The 16531-nt window shown below is 40.8% G+C and overlaps 1 protein-coding gene across 7 annotated transcripts in view; it reads right to left on the bottom strand.

Moving 5' to 3' along the window:
• LOC119965347 (gamma-aminobutyric acid receptor subunit alpha-6-like) overlaps positions 1–16531 on the bottom strand; it is a 120161-nt gene that overhangs the window by 94147 nt on the left and 9483 nt on the right. For 6 of the 7 annotated variants that reach the window (XM_038795988.1, XM_038795987.1, XM_038795986.1 and 3 more), the window contains exons 6-8: positions 11639–11782; positions 4265–4417; positions 3094–3344 (exon numbers count right to left, since the gene is read on the bottom strand). In XM_038795988.1, the coding sequence (XP_038651916.1) occupies positions 3094–3344; positions 4265–4417; positions 11639–11782 (548 nt within the window). The remainder of the gene's footprint in view (positions 1–3093; positions 3345–4264; positions 4418–11638; positions 11783–16531) is intronic. The other variant, XM_038795985.1, reaches the window with a different exon arrangement.

Raw genomic sequence — 16531 nt, 5'->3', positions numbered from 1 at the left:
TAATTGTCCACCACCATTCACAGCTGGGTGTGGCAGGACTACAGAGCTACGATCTAACCTGGTCCCAGGTTCGATTCCCGGCTTAGGTCACTGTCTGTGCGGAGTCTGCATGTTTTCCCTGTGTCTGCGTGGGTTTCCCCTGGGTGCTCCGGTTTCCTCCCACAGTCCAAAGATGTGCAGGTTAGGTGGATTGGCCATGTTGAATTGCCCTTTGGTTAGATGGGGTTACTGGGTTACGGGGATAGGGTAGAGATGTGGGCTTAAGTAGGGTGCACTTTCCAAGAGCCGGTGCAGACTTGATGGGCCGAATGGCCTCCTTCTGCACTGTAAATTCTATGATATCTATGATCTGATGTGTTTGTTGTGGAATCGTTTAGCTCTGTGTATTACTGCTGATTTGCTATTTGGCACACAAGTAGTCCTTCTCCAGGTTGACACCTCATTTTCCAGTATACCTGGTGTTGCTCCTGGCATGCTTTCCTGCACTCTTCATTGAAAGAGTGTTGATCCCCTGGCTTGGTGGGAATAGTGGAGTGGGAGATATGTTGGGCTGTGAGGTTGCAGATTGTGGTTGAATACAATTCTGCTGCTGATGATGACCCACAGCACCTCATGGATGCCAAGTCTTGAGTTGCTTGATCTGTTCGAAGTCTATCCCATTTCACACAGTGATAGTGCCACACAACACAATGGAGGGCATCCTCAATGTGAAGACGGGACTTTGTCTCCACAAGGACTGTGCGGTGGTCACTTTTAGCGATACTGCCATGGCAGGCAGATTGGTGAAAATTTAGTTAAGTACGTTTTTCCTTCTTGTTGATTCCCTCACCACCTGCTGCAGTCCCAGTCTAGCAGCTATGTCCTTTAGGACTTGGCCAGCTCAGTTTATGGTGGTACTACCGAGCCACTCTTGGTGATGGACATTGAAGTCCGTCACCCAGAGCATATTCTGCATCCTCGCCACCCTCAGTGCTTCCTCCAAGTGATGTTCAACATGGAGGAGTACTGATTCATACCAGTGGCCGGTATGTGGTAATCAGCAGGAGGTTTTGTTGCCCATGTTTGACTTCATGGGCCCAGAGTCGATGTTGAGGATTCCCACTGTGCAGCCACCTCTGCTGGGTCTGTCCTGCCGATGAGACAGGACTTACCCAGAAATGGTGATAGTGGTGTCTGGGACATTGTCTGTAAGGCATGATTCTGTGAGTATGACTATGTCAGGCTATTGCTTAACTAATCTGTGAGATAGCTCTCCAACTTTGGCACAGGCCCCCAGATGTTAGTAAGGAGGACTTTGCTGGGTCGGCACAGCTGGCTTTGCCATTGCCGTTTCCAGTGCCTGGTTCGACGCCAGGTGGTCCATCCAGTTTCATTCCTTTTTTGCCTTTTTGTAGCGGTTGAATACAATTGAGTAGCTTGCTGGGCCATTTAAGAGTGAACCGCTTTGCTGTGGGTCTGGAGTCACATGTCGGCCAGACCAGGTAAGGATGGCAGATTTTTTTCTCTGAAGGACATCAGTGAACCAGATGGGTTTTTACGACAATGGTTTCACGGTCATCATTAGACTTTTAGTTCCAGATATTTTAGTTAGATTCCATCACCTGCCATGGTGGGATCCCCCAGATTATTATCCTGGGTCTCTGGTTTACTAGTCCAGCGATAATACCACAATGCCATGGCCTCCCCTTGATAGACAAATAAATATATTTTGTCAAACTGGTTGGATTTACCAAAGAATGGGGAACAAAACAGTACTTCAGAGTCTTCTGTAATAAACATTTGGCAATTAAATATGAGGTACTCCATTATCCTTTGTACTTTGAACATTACTCCTGAATCTTAAATTACCGCAGCCATTGCAGAGATTCATAAAATATTCTAAAGTCACAATGTTTGGTTATTAACCTGAAAGTTAAAAAGTAATAGACGGTGGTTATTTCAAGTTTGATGTTTGCTTTCAAAATATTTGAAATTTGATTGGTTGTTAACCCTATTTTCAAGATTGATTGAAGATCCTACAGTATGAGTGAGGGCAGTTTCACACTGCAACTTCACAGAGGACTACTATGAGCAGAAGAATGAAAACCTTGCATGCAAACTTCAATCATTTAAATGAGCAGGCAGCATAAAGTTTGTGTGCTACGTCATCGGAAGCAATTGGTACAGATTAATTCTGCATCACGATTCCCTTGCCCACTTTCAGGTCTTAATGAAATTCACAGCCAATAATTCTTTTGGTTGCTGAAATATCAAATCAATCCTAACAAACGCCTGGCATTCTTCCTATTATTCTTCGTCCAAACAACATTTTGATCTCTCTAATGCTGCAGTTGTTTCTGAGTGTAAAATGCAAACACCGCAACTGTGCAATACTAAAAACAAAATAGTTCTAAATCTGTTTGGGTGCTGGGAAACTTTATCATTGGCTAATTTTATTTACTTTTAAGATCTGCTTTTGTGGAGAAATGGCAGCTATCAGTGCTGAAGATGGCTAGCGATCAACACTGTCATTAATAGTGATGGCCACATTGCAGCGATGCAGTGGTAATAAAATTACTATAAAGGCACGAAGAAACAATCTACAGTTGAAAGCGCAGAGCTTCTAATACAACTATATATGACTCGTTTTAATTTTGTTAATGGACACTGTGGAGTAAAATTTATGCTATGGCTAATTTTAAGTTGTGCTTCAAATGATATTAAGTATAAAGTTGGATGATGTAAAAATATCTTCCAGAAACAAAATCAATTCCATTTTTATCATGGCGGATAAGGTGAAGATTAAATGGGCAACTTACAAATGATCTGTTATCAGGACTTTGCCTGGATGGCATGGTGGCACAGTGGTTAGCACTGCTGTCTCATGGTGCTGAGGACCCGAGTTTGATCCCTGCCCTGGGTCACTGTCCGTGTAGAGTTTGCACATTCCCCCTGTGTTTGTGTGGGTTTCACCTCCACAACCTAAAGATGTGCAGATTAGGTGGATTGGTAATGCTAAATTGCCCCTTAATTGGAAAAGAAGAATTGGACACTCTTATATTTTAAAAAATCAGGGCTTCGGCTTTTCACATGAGTAAACGAGAACTCACTTACCGAGACAATCTCTTCCGATTCAGGCACTCCTGTCACTGTTGACAACGTTGCTGTTCGAGCTGCTTTCATTCGGTCTTTTTGAGCCTGAAGATTTGTGAAGTAGTTTACAGCTGCAAATTCGATGAGTGCAGAAAAGACAAAAGCGAAACACACGGCTATGAACCAATCCATAGCAGTCGCATAGGACACTTTTGGTAGTGAGTGGCGTGCGCTGATGCTTAGTGTAGTCATGGTTAAAACTGTAGTGATACCTTCAGCGATTTAAAAAGAAAAGTTAATTGTTGGCATTTGGCATTGATAACAAAGCAACAGATTAGATGGCCACTACTTTGTTTTACTTGATTTTCTTTTGTCCCAAATGACATAATCAGACATGATAAATGTTATATCGGAACGAGAAGACATTGGGTGTAAGCTATTCCTTGATGTCCACCAAGTGTGTTTACTTCTAATCGTTGATAATAGGTCACAGACCTAAAACATTTTATCAGTTTGCCAAATTATTCCTCACCTTGTGACATGGTCCTTTGCCCACTAGAAATTAGAGTATGACTGTCCAAACTTAATGCGTTCAGGACTGTCACTGTCTGCAACAGTACCGTTCTGGACTGCTTTCAAACCCAAGTCCCAGAATTGGGCAAATACTTAATTTAGTTCAACATCTCACCCAGAGTTTTACAGCATCTCCAGAAAAGGTCAAAGGAGGCAAATAGTACATGGAAAGTACATTGATTCAGAAAAAAATAAAATATTAACACTTATTCTTTAAGTTTGCTTTTTTTTTAAACTACACACAAACATTGACATAAACTCACAAAAATGGCAAAAATATAATACAACATGAGGTAACTGAGCCACTGCTTCAGCTGAGACACCACACACACACACACACACACAATGATGTACAAATGGACAGTAAAGATTTTTATACCCACCACAGTACGAACAGAGACAGATCCTTTTCTTATCCAGAACACAACCTGAGACAAAACTACAGTTATGATGCATGGAATGTAGGTCTAAGTGAAATAATAGCCTAGTTTTCTTTGTCGGTAAAAAATAGACTATTTGTATGGAGTATTCATCTGAAATGTATAAATGGTGATGGTAATAAAAAGACTGTACAGTGTACAATGAATACAGTGAGAAGGTGTTGTAAATTAAAGCATACCGAATACTGTTCTTGCTGGAACAGACTCCTTGTTAATCCAAAAAGACACTTGAGAGAGAATTACTGTCATAATGCAAGGAATATAAGTCTGAATCATAAAGTATCCCATCTTCCTTTTTAAGTGAAAATACACTGTCATCACTATGTATTCACCTGTTCAAAGACAAATGTGAACATTTCTGTGACATTACATTACACATTTTTGTTCTCTTGGCATGCAGTGGACTGAATAATGCATAAAGGATGCAGCATGAAAATATACAACACAGCATGAAAAATAGAGAGTATAATAATATTTGAAAATGGTGATGATCTAAATTACTATTACATTTAATCCTTATAGGAAAACTGGATATAATTTATTACATACATCTAGACTGAATTCTGTTGTTAGAATATACATATCTTTAATTTGTAATAATGGTTTTAGAATTACCATTAATGATGACTCTCCTATGATGGAGTCAACTTTAATGTCCGTTATTAAGTCTCTCCTGTACCTATCACATCACTTCTGAGTTGAATTGTTGCTGTATTGAATTATAGAGGTGTTAAAGAAATAAATGCATGGAATTTCAGGACACTTCTGGGAGAAGTTGTGGTCCACGCTGATATCAATCACTTGGGTAGGAAATTGGATGAGGTCCTGAAAGCTGATTTCAAAGAGCTAGGAAGGAGATTGAAAAGCAAAACCATTGAAGCAGTAATCTCAGGTTTACCTCCAGTCCCACATAGTGCTAGTGAGCATAGAAATAGGAGAATTGAATGATTGAACATGTGGCTAGAAAGTTGGTGGAGAAGGAGGGCATCAGATTTCAGAGGCATGATACCAGTCCTGGGGCAGGTGGGGCTTGTACAAGTCAGATGGTCAACACCTGAATAAGACTGGGATGAATATGCTTGCAGGGTAAACTAAATTGGCAGGGGGTAGGAACCTGAGGGGAAATCAGAGCAGTGAACAGGAGATGGAACATTAGTGAGTGACTCGGAAAGACAGAAAAGGCACAGGTTAAAAGGTGTACAGAACAGGGAATTGGCCATGTTAAAAGGTGTACATGTAAATGCAAGGTGCGTAGTAAATAAAGCCGATGGGCTGAGCACACAGATAGGCACATGGCAGCATGATAGCATTGCTATAACGGAAACCTGGCTTAAAGAGGGGCAAAAATTGCAGTTCAACATCCCTGGACATAGAATTGTCAGGCAGGATAGAGAGTGGCAAATAAAAAAGGTATGGTGTAGCATTATTGGTTAAATAATTAATTACAGTCGTGAGGAGTGGTGATGAACAAATAAATAAAACATCAAATAAGCTCAAATGGATTGATGTCAGAATTAAAAAGGGGAAGCCACACTGCTATAAGTATACCATAGACCCCCAAATAGTGGAAGAGAGTTAGTAGAGCAAATACGTAGGAAATATTCTGAATACAAAAACAAGATGGCACCAATAGTTGGTAATATCCCAATATGAGTTGCGATATGAACATTGTGAAGGGCACAAATTCTTCAATTGCATTCAAGAATACATGCATGCATGCAACAAGTCAAATGAGAGGGAGCACAATTCTAGATTTTTAGTGTTTGGAAATTAAGCTGGGCAAATAAATGAAGTAGCAGTGGGGGCCAATTTTGATGATAGTGACCGTAATACAGTTGGATTTAATGTTATTATGGAAAAGGAAAAAGGTAGAATTAGAGTAAATGTTCTGAAATAGGGGACGACAATTTTTACAAAGCTGAACGGTGAACTGGCGAAAGTGGATTGGTTACAGCTTCGAGAAGGGTGTCAAACAATGTCAAATCAGTGGGAGGCATTCAAAAGCGAGATTCTATGAGCACAGTGTAGACACATCCCTGGTGCTTCTGTCAAACCGAGAGCCCCCTGGTTGTCCAGAAACAGATCGGGTAATATAAAGCAAAAAAGAAAGCTTATGATAGTCATTTAAAACTTACTGTAAAAGGCTGAGAGCAGTATGGAAAAAACAAGGGTGCAGTAAAAAAGGAACTTAGTAAAGCAATGAGAGGATAAGAAAAATTATTGGCAGGTAAAATCATAGAAAATCCAAAGATGATTTACCAGTATGGGAAGAGCAAGAGAATAATTAAGGAAAGGGCCTATCAGAGATGTATATGGTAACTTATGGGTTGAATCAGAAGATGGGGACAGGGTTCTCAATGAGTATTTTGTCTCTATCTTCATTAAGAGGAATAGAACATAGGAACATAGGAATTAGGAGCAGAAGTAGGCAATTCATCCATTCAAACCTGCTTCGCCATTAATCGGATCATGGCTGATCTCTTATGGGCGGCACGGTGGTACAGTGGTTAGCACTGCTGCCTCACAGCTCCAGGGACCCAGGTTCAATTCCCGCCTCGGGTGACAGTCTGTGTGGAGTTTGCACTTTCTCCCCGTGTCTGCGTGGGTTTCCTCCGGGTGATCTGACTTCCTCCCGCAGTCCAAAGATGTGCAGGTTAGGTAGCCTTGCTAAATTGCCCCTTCATGTGCAAAAAGTTAAGTGGGGTTACTTGGTTATGGGGAAAGGGTGGAGGCATAGGCTTAAGTAGGGTGCTCTCTCCAAGGGCTGGTGCAGACTCGATGGGCTGAATGGCCTCCTTCTGCACAGCAAATTCTATTATTCTTCCTAGTCTCAAATCTAGTCTCCACGTGTTGCCCATATCCCTTTTACCTGCTTTTTAACAAAAATATATCTATCTCTTTCTTGAAAACATTTAATGACTGAAATTCCACCACACTATGGGGCAGTGAGTTCCACAAATTCATCACCCTCTGCGAGAAGTGGTTCCTCCTCATCTCAGCTGTAAATCTACCACCTCTCAACCTATATCCGTGACCTCTCGTTATATATTTCCCCACAAGGGGGAACTTCCCACAAGGGAGCCCACATAGGGGCTTTTCACAGTAACTTCATTGAAGCCTACTCGTGACAATAAGCGATTTACATTTTTCATTTCATTTTCATTTGGGCTACGTTTACTTTATCCATCACATTTATTATTTTATACACCTTGATCAGATCCCCTCTCATCCTTCTAAACTCCAGTGAGTACTAGCCCAAACTGTTCAATCTCTCCTCATACGTCAACCCTTTCATCCACAGAATCAATCTGGTGACCCTCCTCTGAATTGCCTCCAATGCCACCATATCCTTCCTCAAATAAGGAGACCAAAACTGGACACAATATTCCAGATGTGGTCTCACCAACACCCGATACAATTGCAACAACACTTCTCTAGTTTTATACTCCAGTCCTTTTGTAGTAAACATTAACATTCCATTTGCCTTTTTAATTATATGCTGTACCTGCATACCAGCTTTCTGCGACTCATGAACAGCGACACGCAGATCCCTCTGCTCAGATGCATCTTGAATCTGTTTTCCGTTTAGATAATAATTTGCCTTTCTATTTTTCAGTCAAAATGGATAACCTCACATATATCTACATTAAACTCCATTTGCCAAACTTTGGCCCAATCTCCTAACCTATCTATATCCCTCTGTAAAATCTTTATCTCCTCTTCACTGGCTGCTTTCCCACCTATTTTAGTATCATCTGCAAATTTTGCTACGTTACATTCTGTCCCTGCTTGCAGATCTTTTATATAAATTGTAAATAGTTGAGGTCTGAGGAATGACCCCTGCGGCACCCGACTAGTTACAGTTCGCTAGCCAGAGAAAGACCCATTTATCCTGGCCCTCTGCTTTCTGTCAATCAGCCAATCCTCAATCCAATCTAGTACTAGTAAAAGGAAGTCAGGGAAGAAAAAATGAATGCTTTAAGGATCATTTTCCAATCCTCACTAGATAGAGGCAAGGTACCAGAGGATTGGAGGTCGGCGAACATCGCATCATTATTTAAAAAGGGTGCAAGGGATAGACCAGATAATTATAAGCTTGTCAGTCTGGCTTTGGTGATGGACAAATCATTGGAATCAATTCTGATTGCCAGGATAAAGTGTCACTAAGAAAGGCATGGCTTAATCAGGAATAGTCAGCATGATTTTGTTAAGGGAAAGTCGTGTATTACTAACAATTGAATGTTTTGAGGAAGCAACAAGGATGATTGATGGGGGTAGTGCAGTCGATGTTGTCTACGTGAATTTTAGTAAGGTATTTGACAAGGTTCCATATGGTAGACTAGTCAGAAAAGTAAAATCCCATTGGATAAAGGGGAGGGTGGTGAGTTGGACCCAAAATTGGCTCAGTGACAGGAAACAAAGGGTAATTGTTGATGGAAATGGAAAGTGGTTTCCAGTGGCATTCCACAGGGCTCAGTGTTGGGGTCCTTGCTGTTTGTTGTATATATTAATGATTTGGACTTAAATGTGGTCGTCATGTTTGGGAAATTTGCAGATGGCACAAAAATTAGCCTTGTAGTTGATAGTGAAGAGAACAGCTGTTATCTCTGGTATTATATCAATGGTTTAGTTGAGTGGGTAGAAAAGTGGCAAATGGAATTCAATCTGCATGCATTTGGGGAGGGTAAACAAAGCAATGGGATACTCAATAAATGGAACAATATTGAGAGGGGTAGAGGAAGTGAGAGACCTTGGAGTGCACGTCCGCAGGTCCAGGTGGATAAGGTGGTAAAGAAAGCATGTGGAATGCTTCCTTTATTGCATGAGGTATCAAATACAAAAGCAGGGCTATAATGCTGGAACTATATAAAACACTGGTTAGGCCACAGTTGGGATTTTGTGCACAGTTCTGGTCAGCATATTCCAGGAAAGACAGAATTTCTCTGGAGGGAGTTCAGAGATTTACAACAATACTTCTAGGGCATGAAAATTGCAGCTATATGGACAGATTGAATAGGCTACGGTTGTTTTCCTTTGAACAAGGCTGAGGGGTGACCTAATTGAGGTGTACAAAATTATGAGGAGCCCAGATAGAGTAGAAAGACTAGTTTCCCCTTGCTGAGAGGTCAATTACCAAAGGCATTGATTTGTGATAATTAGAAGAATGATTAGAGCGGACATGAGGAAAAACATTTCCATCCAGAGAGTGGTGGGAATCTGGAATTCACTGCTCGAATTGGTGGTTGAAGCTGAAATGCGCAACTTAATGGAATGGTAGCTGGATCTGCATCTGAAGCTCTGTAACCTGTAAGACTACGGACCAAGTATTGGAAAGTGGGAGTAAAATGAGAGGCTAGTTTATTTTTTTCTCTTTTTTTGGCCGTCGCAGACACAATGGGCTGAATGGTCTTTTTCTGTGCCATAACCTTTCTGTGGTCGTCTGGAATTATTTAATTGGAAACTATAAGATATTGCAGCACTGAGTTGGGAACATTAAGGTTTACCTCTGAGGGTTTGAATAAAGACAAAAAAATAAAGGAATTAGAACTTACAATTGCTGCTTCAATTACATGTACCGTTTCAGCTGTAATTTTCAAAAGTATTGGATACTTTTACTTGAGTTACAGATCGAAATTTTAGTCTATCTTCATGATTCAATGTTCCAATACCATCTACTTTTGATCAGGATGGTTTGCTTAATTATAGTTCTCACCCCCACCACTTAGTAGTGATTGAAACTATCATTCACATCATGTGAAACACCAATTAAATATTTAAAAGCCATTTCAAATGTAATGTTATCATAAATAACACATTATTTTGCTTTAGATTATATTTGATTTTTTGAAGCCACACGTGTGATTTATATTTTCCTATGATATTCAGTGAAATAAAACCCCAAATCACTTCAGTTTATCTGTTCAAATTGAGTAATATTACATTTTACAATTATGGCAGTCTGCTGTTTCTTAAATCCATTAGGATACCAGTGAAACAGCACTTGGAAAAATGAAATGAAAATGGCACCTTAAACATACCATTGGCACCTACTGAATTATAATAAGGCTTGGACTCTATCCTAAACCTGTAACAAACATCTAGATTGAGGTACTACAGACCAGTGTTTCTCCTTACTTTAAAAAAAAATTTAGTGCACCCAATTCATTGTTTTTCCAATTAAGGGGCAATTTAGCGTGTTCAATCCACCTACCTTGCACATCTTTGGGTTGTGGGGGCGGAAACCATGCAAACACGGGGAGAATGTGCAAACTCCACATGGACAGTGGCCCAGAGCCGGGATCAAACCTGAGACCTCAGCGCCGTGAGGCAGCAGGGCTAACCCACTGCGCCACCATGCTGCCCTTTCTCCTTACTTTTGAACTTTATAAAATCATCTCAATCCTTCAAGTTACTCACCTGAGACACACATCTATATCATAGATATTGCACATCTATATGTATTAAACATAGGCAAGAACATGTTCTAAGGCAGCAACACATTAAATACAAGAGAGAAGTTCAGGTTCAAATAGTTTAGCAATTTCCCCTCAACTTTGAAATCTTTTACTATCTAGAAACCATTATCTGCTTTCAATATCCTTCAAAATGTATGCAGATTTAATAAATCTTTTAGTAATTTTAATTTAAACGAAGCAGGTCACGAGTCAAGGCAAATTATAATTCTTCTGCAGAAAAATAATTCCGTTTTGCTTTTCAGATATTTTTACTTCTGTATATTTTTTATATTTACAAGTTTAAAAAAATGAAATTTTATGTCAAATATAAAAGATGTGGAAAAGTTAAACAAAAAACAAAATATTTAGTAAACGTCATTGCAAGTTGTATTCCAAACAATTTACATGCAAAGTGTAGATATTTTGGTGGGCTAAACTGATTGGTCATTCGCAGATTTGATTTTAAATATTTGGAAGTTTTCGTCTTTTTAAGCCGTAAAATGGGAGCCTGTGGAATGTTAAGTCAGTACAGTGCAAGTACTGTATTTCAAGCAGATGGCAGGATTCCATGATTGTATCATGCAGTTTGAGTCAGGTTGTAGAGTTGCAGGTGTCTGCCATCTGGAAGCTTACCACTCAAATCTAATTTTCATCAAAATGGCAAGTACTTGTTATTATGTAGAGTTACATAGTTAGGAATGTAGTACCAGACACCGACACATCTTGGTGACTGTATAAACCGTGCTTCACTAATACAATATAATTTAACTTTTCAATACACCGATGTATTGCAACACAAACCAGTCACGCATTGTTGTGTATTAATCACAATAAATATGGAAACATATTTTATAAAGTATTTCTATTTCCAATCTTAAAATCAGAAAATTTTAAAATTCAGCTAATCAATTCCATAAATATATTGATTGATGCAGGGTACAATTATCCTGTACTTCTAGCATCTTGTCTCTTCCTTCAGTTAATTGACAATTGAGAACTTTTTATTCAATAGTAAAACTTGAATTATTTTAATTTAATACTATAAGTAACCAGTATTTGACAGTTAAAACATATAACTCCAAAAGTAATTCCACTTACCTGTGTTGGATTTCATTGTTTCACTGGATACTGTCTGGCCTACAAGATCATACTGAAGCAGACTTGAAGATTCATCTGGTACTTCTACTGAGTATAAGGGGCCCTTCTTCCACGTGTAAATAATTTCACTTCTTGGGTAGGCATCTGCAAATTGAATATCATATTTCAGTTGATGCACCTATCATGTACTATTTGTTTCTTTTTAAAGTAGGCAAAAAAACAGTTTCGCCATTTAGCAGTACCATCATGCTTTATTCACATCAATAATGATTCACAAGCACAGCAACAGAAGGCACCCTCGAGCACTAAATATCCAAAAGAATAGTGTTCCAAATGCATAAACTATTTCACAATTTGTATGGCCTACACATCACAGAATCACAGAATTATTACGGCACTTAAGGCAGCCATTCAGCCCATCGTGTCTGTACTAGCTCTCCAAATGAACATCATAATTTCTTGCCATTCTCCTGCCTTTTCTCTGTAACCCTGCACATTATTTATATTCACATCATCACCGAATGTTCTCTTGAATGCCTCGATTGAACCTGCTCCACCTCACTTCCAGGCACCTTGGCCGGGATTCTCCCCTACCCGGCAGGGCGGGGGGTCCCGGAGTGTTGGAGTGGCGTGAACCACTCCGGCATCGGGATGCCCCAAAGGTGCGGACGTCTCTGCACCTTTAGAGGCCAAGCCCTCACCTTGAGGGGCTAGGCCCGTGCCGGAGTGGTTCCCGCTTTGCCGGCTGGCGTGAACGGCCTTTGGCGCCACGCCAGCTGGGGCCGAAAGGACTTCGCTGGCCGGCGTAGGTCCACGCATGTGACGGAGCGCCAGCGGCTGCTGACGTCATCCCGGCGCATCCGCAAAGGAGGGGGTCTCTTCCGCCTCTGCCATGGTGAAGACCATGGCAAAGGCGGAAGAAAAAGAGTGCCCCCACGGCACAGGCCCACCCGCTGATCGGTGGGCCCCAATCGCAGGCCAAGCCACCATGGGGGTACACCCTGGGGTCAGATCGACCCACGCCCCCCCCCCCCAGGACCCCGGCGCCCGCCCGTGCCGCCAATCCCGCCGGTCAGGTAGGTGTTTTGATTCCCGCCGCCGGGAGAGGCTTGTCAGCGGCGGGACTTCGGCCCATCGCGGGCCGGAGAATCACCACGGGGGGCCCACCGACCGGCGTGGCGTGATTCACGCCCCTGCCGAACCTCGGGTGGTGGAGAATTCAGGACACGGCGGGGGCGGGATTGACGCTGGCCCCGGGCGATTCTCCAACCCGGCAGGTGATCGGAGAATCCCGCCCCATATTCCAAACCCAAATCACATGCTGTGTGAAAAGGTTTTCTGCTCATAACACATTTGCTTCTTTAGCAAATCTCTTTAAATCTTAAAGTTCCCACCTGCATAGCTGATGATTGGACCCCTGTCAAAATTTTTGTATACTTAATTTATCTGAAACCCACAACTTTATTTTACTTTATTTAAAATGGATCATCCGTCACTCTGGTGAACAGAAAAGAAATGTAGTTTTAGAACACTGAAAAATGAGCTGACTGATTTATTTCATTAAATGTGCCAGTTAATTCATTTGAAAAATGAACTGGCTTGCTTGCTTGTTTTCTGCTTTTCTTTATTTATTAAATTTAAAATTGATGAAAAAATCTGTAAGTATTTTGCCTTTTTCCGCAAATGCAGATTATTTGGTATTCTTGGTACCCCTTTACTGGTCCCTAATTAGTCCTTCCCAGGTTTAAGTGCTCATTAACATAACTTGATGCATAACATTCTTTCAAATGCTGCTGTCATTCCAGGGATTTATTGATCACAACAGAAACAAACTTTGCAGTGAAGTAATACACATTGGTAAAGATTTTGGATTCTGCTCCATCAATGCTCTATCATCCACCTATGCCTATTCACAAACATGTTCCAAATTGAATAGACTGGGTGACTGCAATAGCTGAGGTGGATGCATTGTACGTACAGATGCTCAGCATTGTCTGCCTCAGATCCTGCCCTGAATGTCTGAGTGGTACACTGCCATTTCAATAGCAGAAACAAGGCTAGACTGGGGAAAACTAAAATTGCATTCCTCTTTTTCTGCTTCCAATAGGGACGGCACAGTGGTTAGCATGGCTACCTCACACCGCCAGGGATCCAGGATTGTTTCTGGCATTGTGTGACTGTGTGGAGTTTGCACGTTCTTCCTGTGCCTGCATGGGTTTCCACTGGGTGCTCTGGTTTCCTTCCACAGACAAAAAATGTGCAGGTCAGGTGGATTGTCATGATCAGTGTGCAGGTTTACAGGAATAGGGCAAGGGAGTGGACCCAGGTGGGGTGCTCTTTCAGAGGGTTTGTGCAGGTTTGATGGAATGAATAGCCTCCTTCTGCACTGTAGGGATTCTATGGATTCTCTGTCAGCCTTTGGGATTGATTACCTTTCCTTAGTCAGCTTCATAGTGGGATTTAGCCTAGCTTTCATGCCTCGTGGAAATTTAGAAGCTTGCTTTTTTAAAACTTGTTTCAAAAATATCGCCAAGGAATGCTTATTCCAGAACATTTAATATAGTGCATCTCAGCTTTTGTTAAAATTATAATCAAAATGGCATCAGCTCAATCTGTCAGGGCCAACATTAACTCAGCTCACTGAGAACGGGGTCGTAACAACCCGAAAATTGGAATGCTGCACTAACTGCACTGCCATTTAATCTGCCCATCGCCATTTTGCCAGGAATGTGCTGAGTTAACACTGCCACTTGCAGGTCAACCTGATGCTATTTTGAATATTTTTCCGACAAAAACTATGAGCTATATTAAGTGCTCTGGAGTAAACATCCCTTGATTAAATTTTTGGAAGCAAGTTGTATTAAAAAATGTGGTCCAAGTGCCCACCTAAAGCAAATGGGGGCATTATTATAGAACCCAAATTGGGGTCCCCAAGTATTGTAATTTTGAAGTACAATTTGATGGAATCTACACCGTATACCGTATAATCCGTATAATCCGTATAATCGGTGGACCTGAAAGGACCACTGGAGATCGTTTACAAAGCAACCTAGAAAATATGTAATTATCTTTGGAGGTCTAGGTGTTTTTGGTCAAGTGCAACTCCTCCTGATTCCACAAAATCAAATCTGGGTCATTTCTTGCCCACTTGAGGCCTCTCCTGGGGCACCGTCCCTTTCCCATCCCTGGGTCTGAATGTTGGTTAGTGCTGGATGAAAGCCAGCTGACGTCCCACCCTCTCAAATTTGTAAAGCTGCAGTGTGATACCTGTTTGACACCAAGCCTGCTTGTTCTGCATGTGTAGTTGAAATCGACTTTGCAATATGTTGACTAAAAAAGAAAATAATTTGAGATACATTTTCCAAAATAATAGTGCCACTTGAGGCATCACTAATTATAAGGACTTGCTTTTTCCAGGGACCTTCAGATAATTTACACATTAAATTGGTTACTTTTTAAAATGTGTTAAGAATAAGCTCTAAAGTAATATATCTTGCTTCTATTATATCAAGAGTATCCGTCAGGAACTCCTTGTTATATTGACACTAGCGTGCCTATGACAATATACTGGGATAAATTGCTTTAAAAGCACATGTGTTTAGCTGAGAAATTGGGAAGATACTTCACAGTAATTTTCTCATAGGATGAGGGAAATGTCTCCCTGGATTTCTATTACTATAGGTAAATTAAAACCAATTAAAACCCTTGAGTAACACCAAAGGCAAAAATTCAACATTGTTGTAGTTTTGAGGGAAAATTGACTCAACAATAACCGATTTAGCAGGGCAGAGGCCTGCACCCAAGTTGTATGAGCAGTAAGGCCGCTGCTAAATTGGTCAGGGCCTTTTTTTAGGTGACACTGGATGTGCAAGTTACGACTCATAATTCATGATCTTAAGCATCCAGACCTGGGTACTTAAATGAGTTGCTCAGAAAGAGGACACAGAACTTTCATAATTGTCAAGTTCTGTGGAGTCAACGTAAGCCGGAGTGCTCCTCTTGATCCTTGGGTTATTGTCTATCTGGCCTTGTTCCCCTTCTGAAATTGTGTAATCAGGGCATAAAGTAAATAGAGTGAAAGTGGGCAATTGTACTAGACAAAGTTGGTTATGTCTGACATGTGAGTTGTATCATAGGTGCCTGTTTGGTGCCCGCAGCTCACCTTTCTGGGAAGTATGATGTTAAAGCCTATGGACAAAATAAGTATTGTCTTCAAGCCTCTCTATTGTGGCACAGTGTTGCTGAACACCTGCCGAATCATGCCTAGTTTCAAACACTGACAAATTTAGTCCCTGCTGTCTATTGGTAGGAAAGCATGCTGTGCGTTCCTCTGCTGCTAATCTTTGTTCAAAACCAAGTGTCAGTAAAAAGTACCATTCTGCATTTTTATCGACTTTGTTTTTATGAAAATTAGCCATTAGAGAAAAATGTTGCCTTTGTGCTGTTGTCAGTGTAAAAACTGGCTTTGAAGCGAAACTGCTCATAAATGTTCCGAAACACTATACTTGAGTACTGGAATGCATTGATCACTAAATTCTTGGAGCTCATTTATATGTGCCTATTGCTTTGAGTCAATATTGGTATTTTATTGGACTGTTACTGGTCATTATGTTTCTCAGAACTGGAGAGGTATACGTATATTGAAGTTGTGCTAGGAAGTCATGAATTTCAAAAATAAACTATAAGCAACAGTTACAGCTGACATTATGGCTGGCTATTGTGTAATATTTATAATGAATCATTCTCAACATACGTTTATAAATCATACACTTCCAAGTTAGTCTTGAGGTTTACACTTTTCAAGTTTTTGAATTTATTATGTAATTTTTGAGAAGAAGGGATATTTCTTATCTTCGGGATGCAATAGAAAATTGGGCCCTTAGTCTGTATTTG

Source organism: Scyliorhinus canicula, chromosome 4, assembly GCF_902713615.1.
Source record: "Scyliorhinus canicula chromosome 4, sScyCan1.1, whole genome shotgun sequence".
In the NCBI taxonomy this organism is placed as follows: domain Eukaryota; kingdom Metazoa; phylum Chordata; class Chondrichthyes; order Carcharhiniformes; family Scyliorhinidae; genus Scyliorhinus; species Scyliorhinus canicula.
Note: the sequence above shows the minus strand (reverse complement) of the source record. Positions and strands in the feature narration are given on the sequence as shown.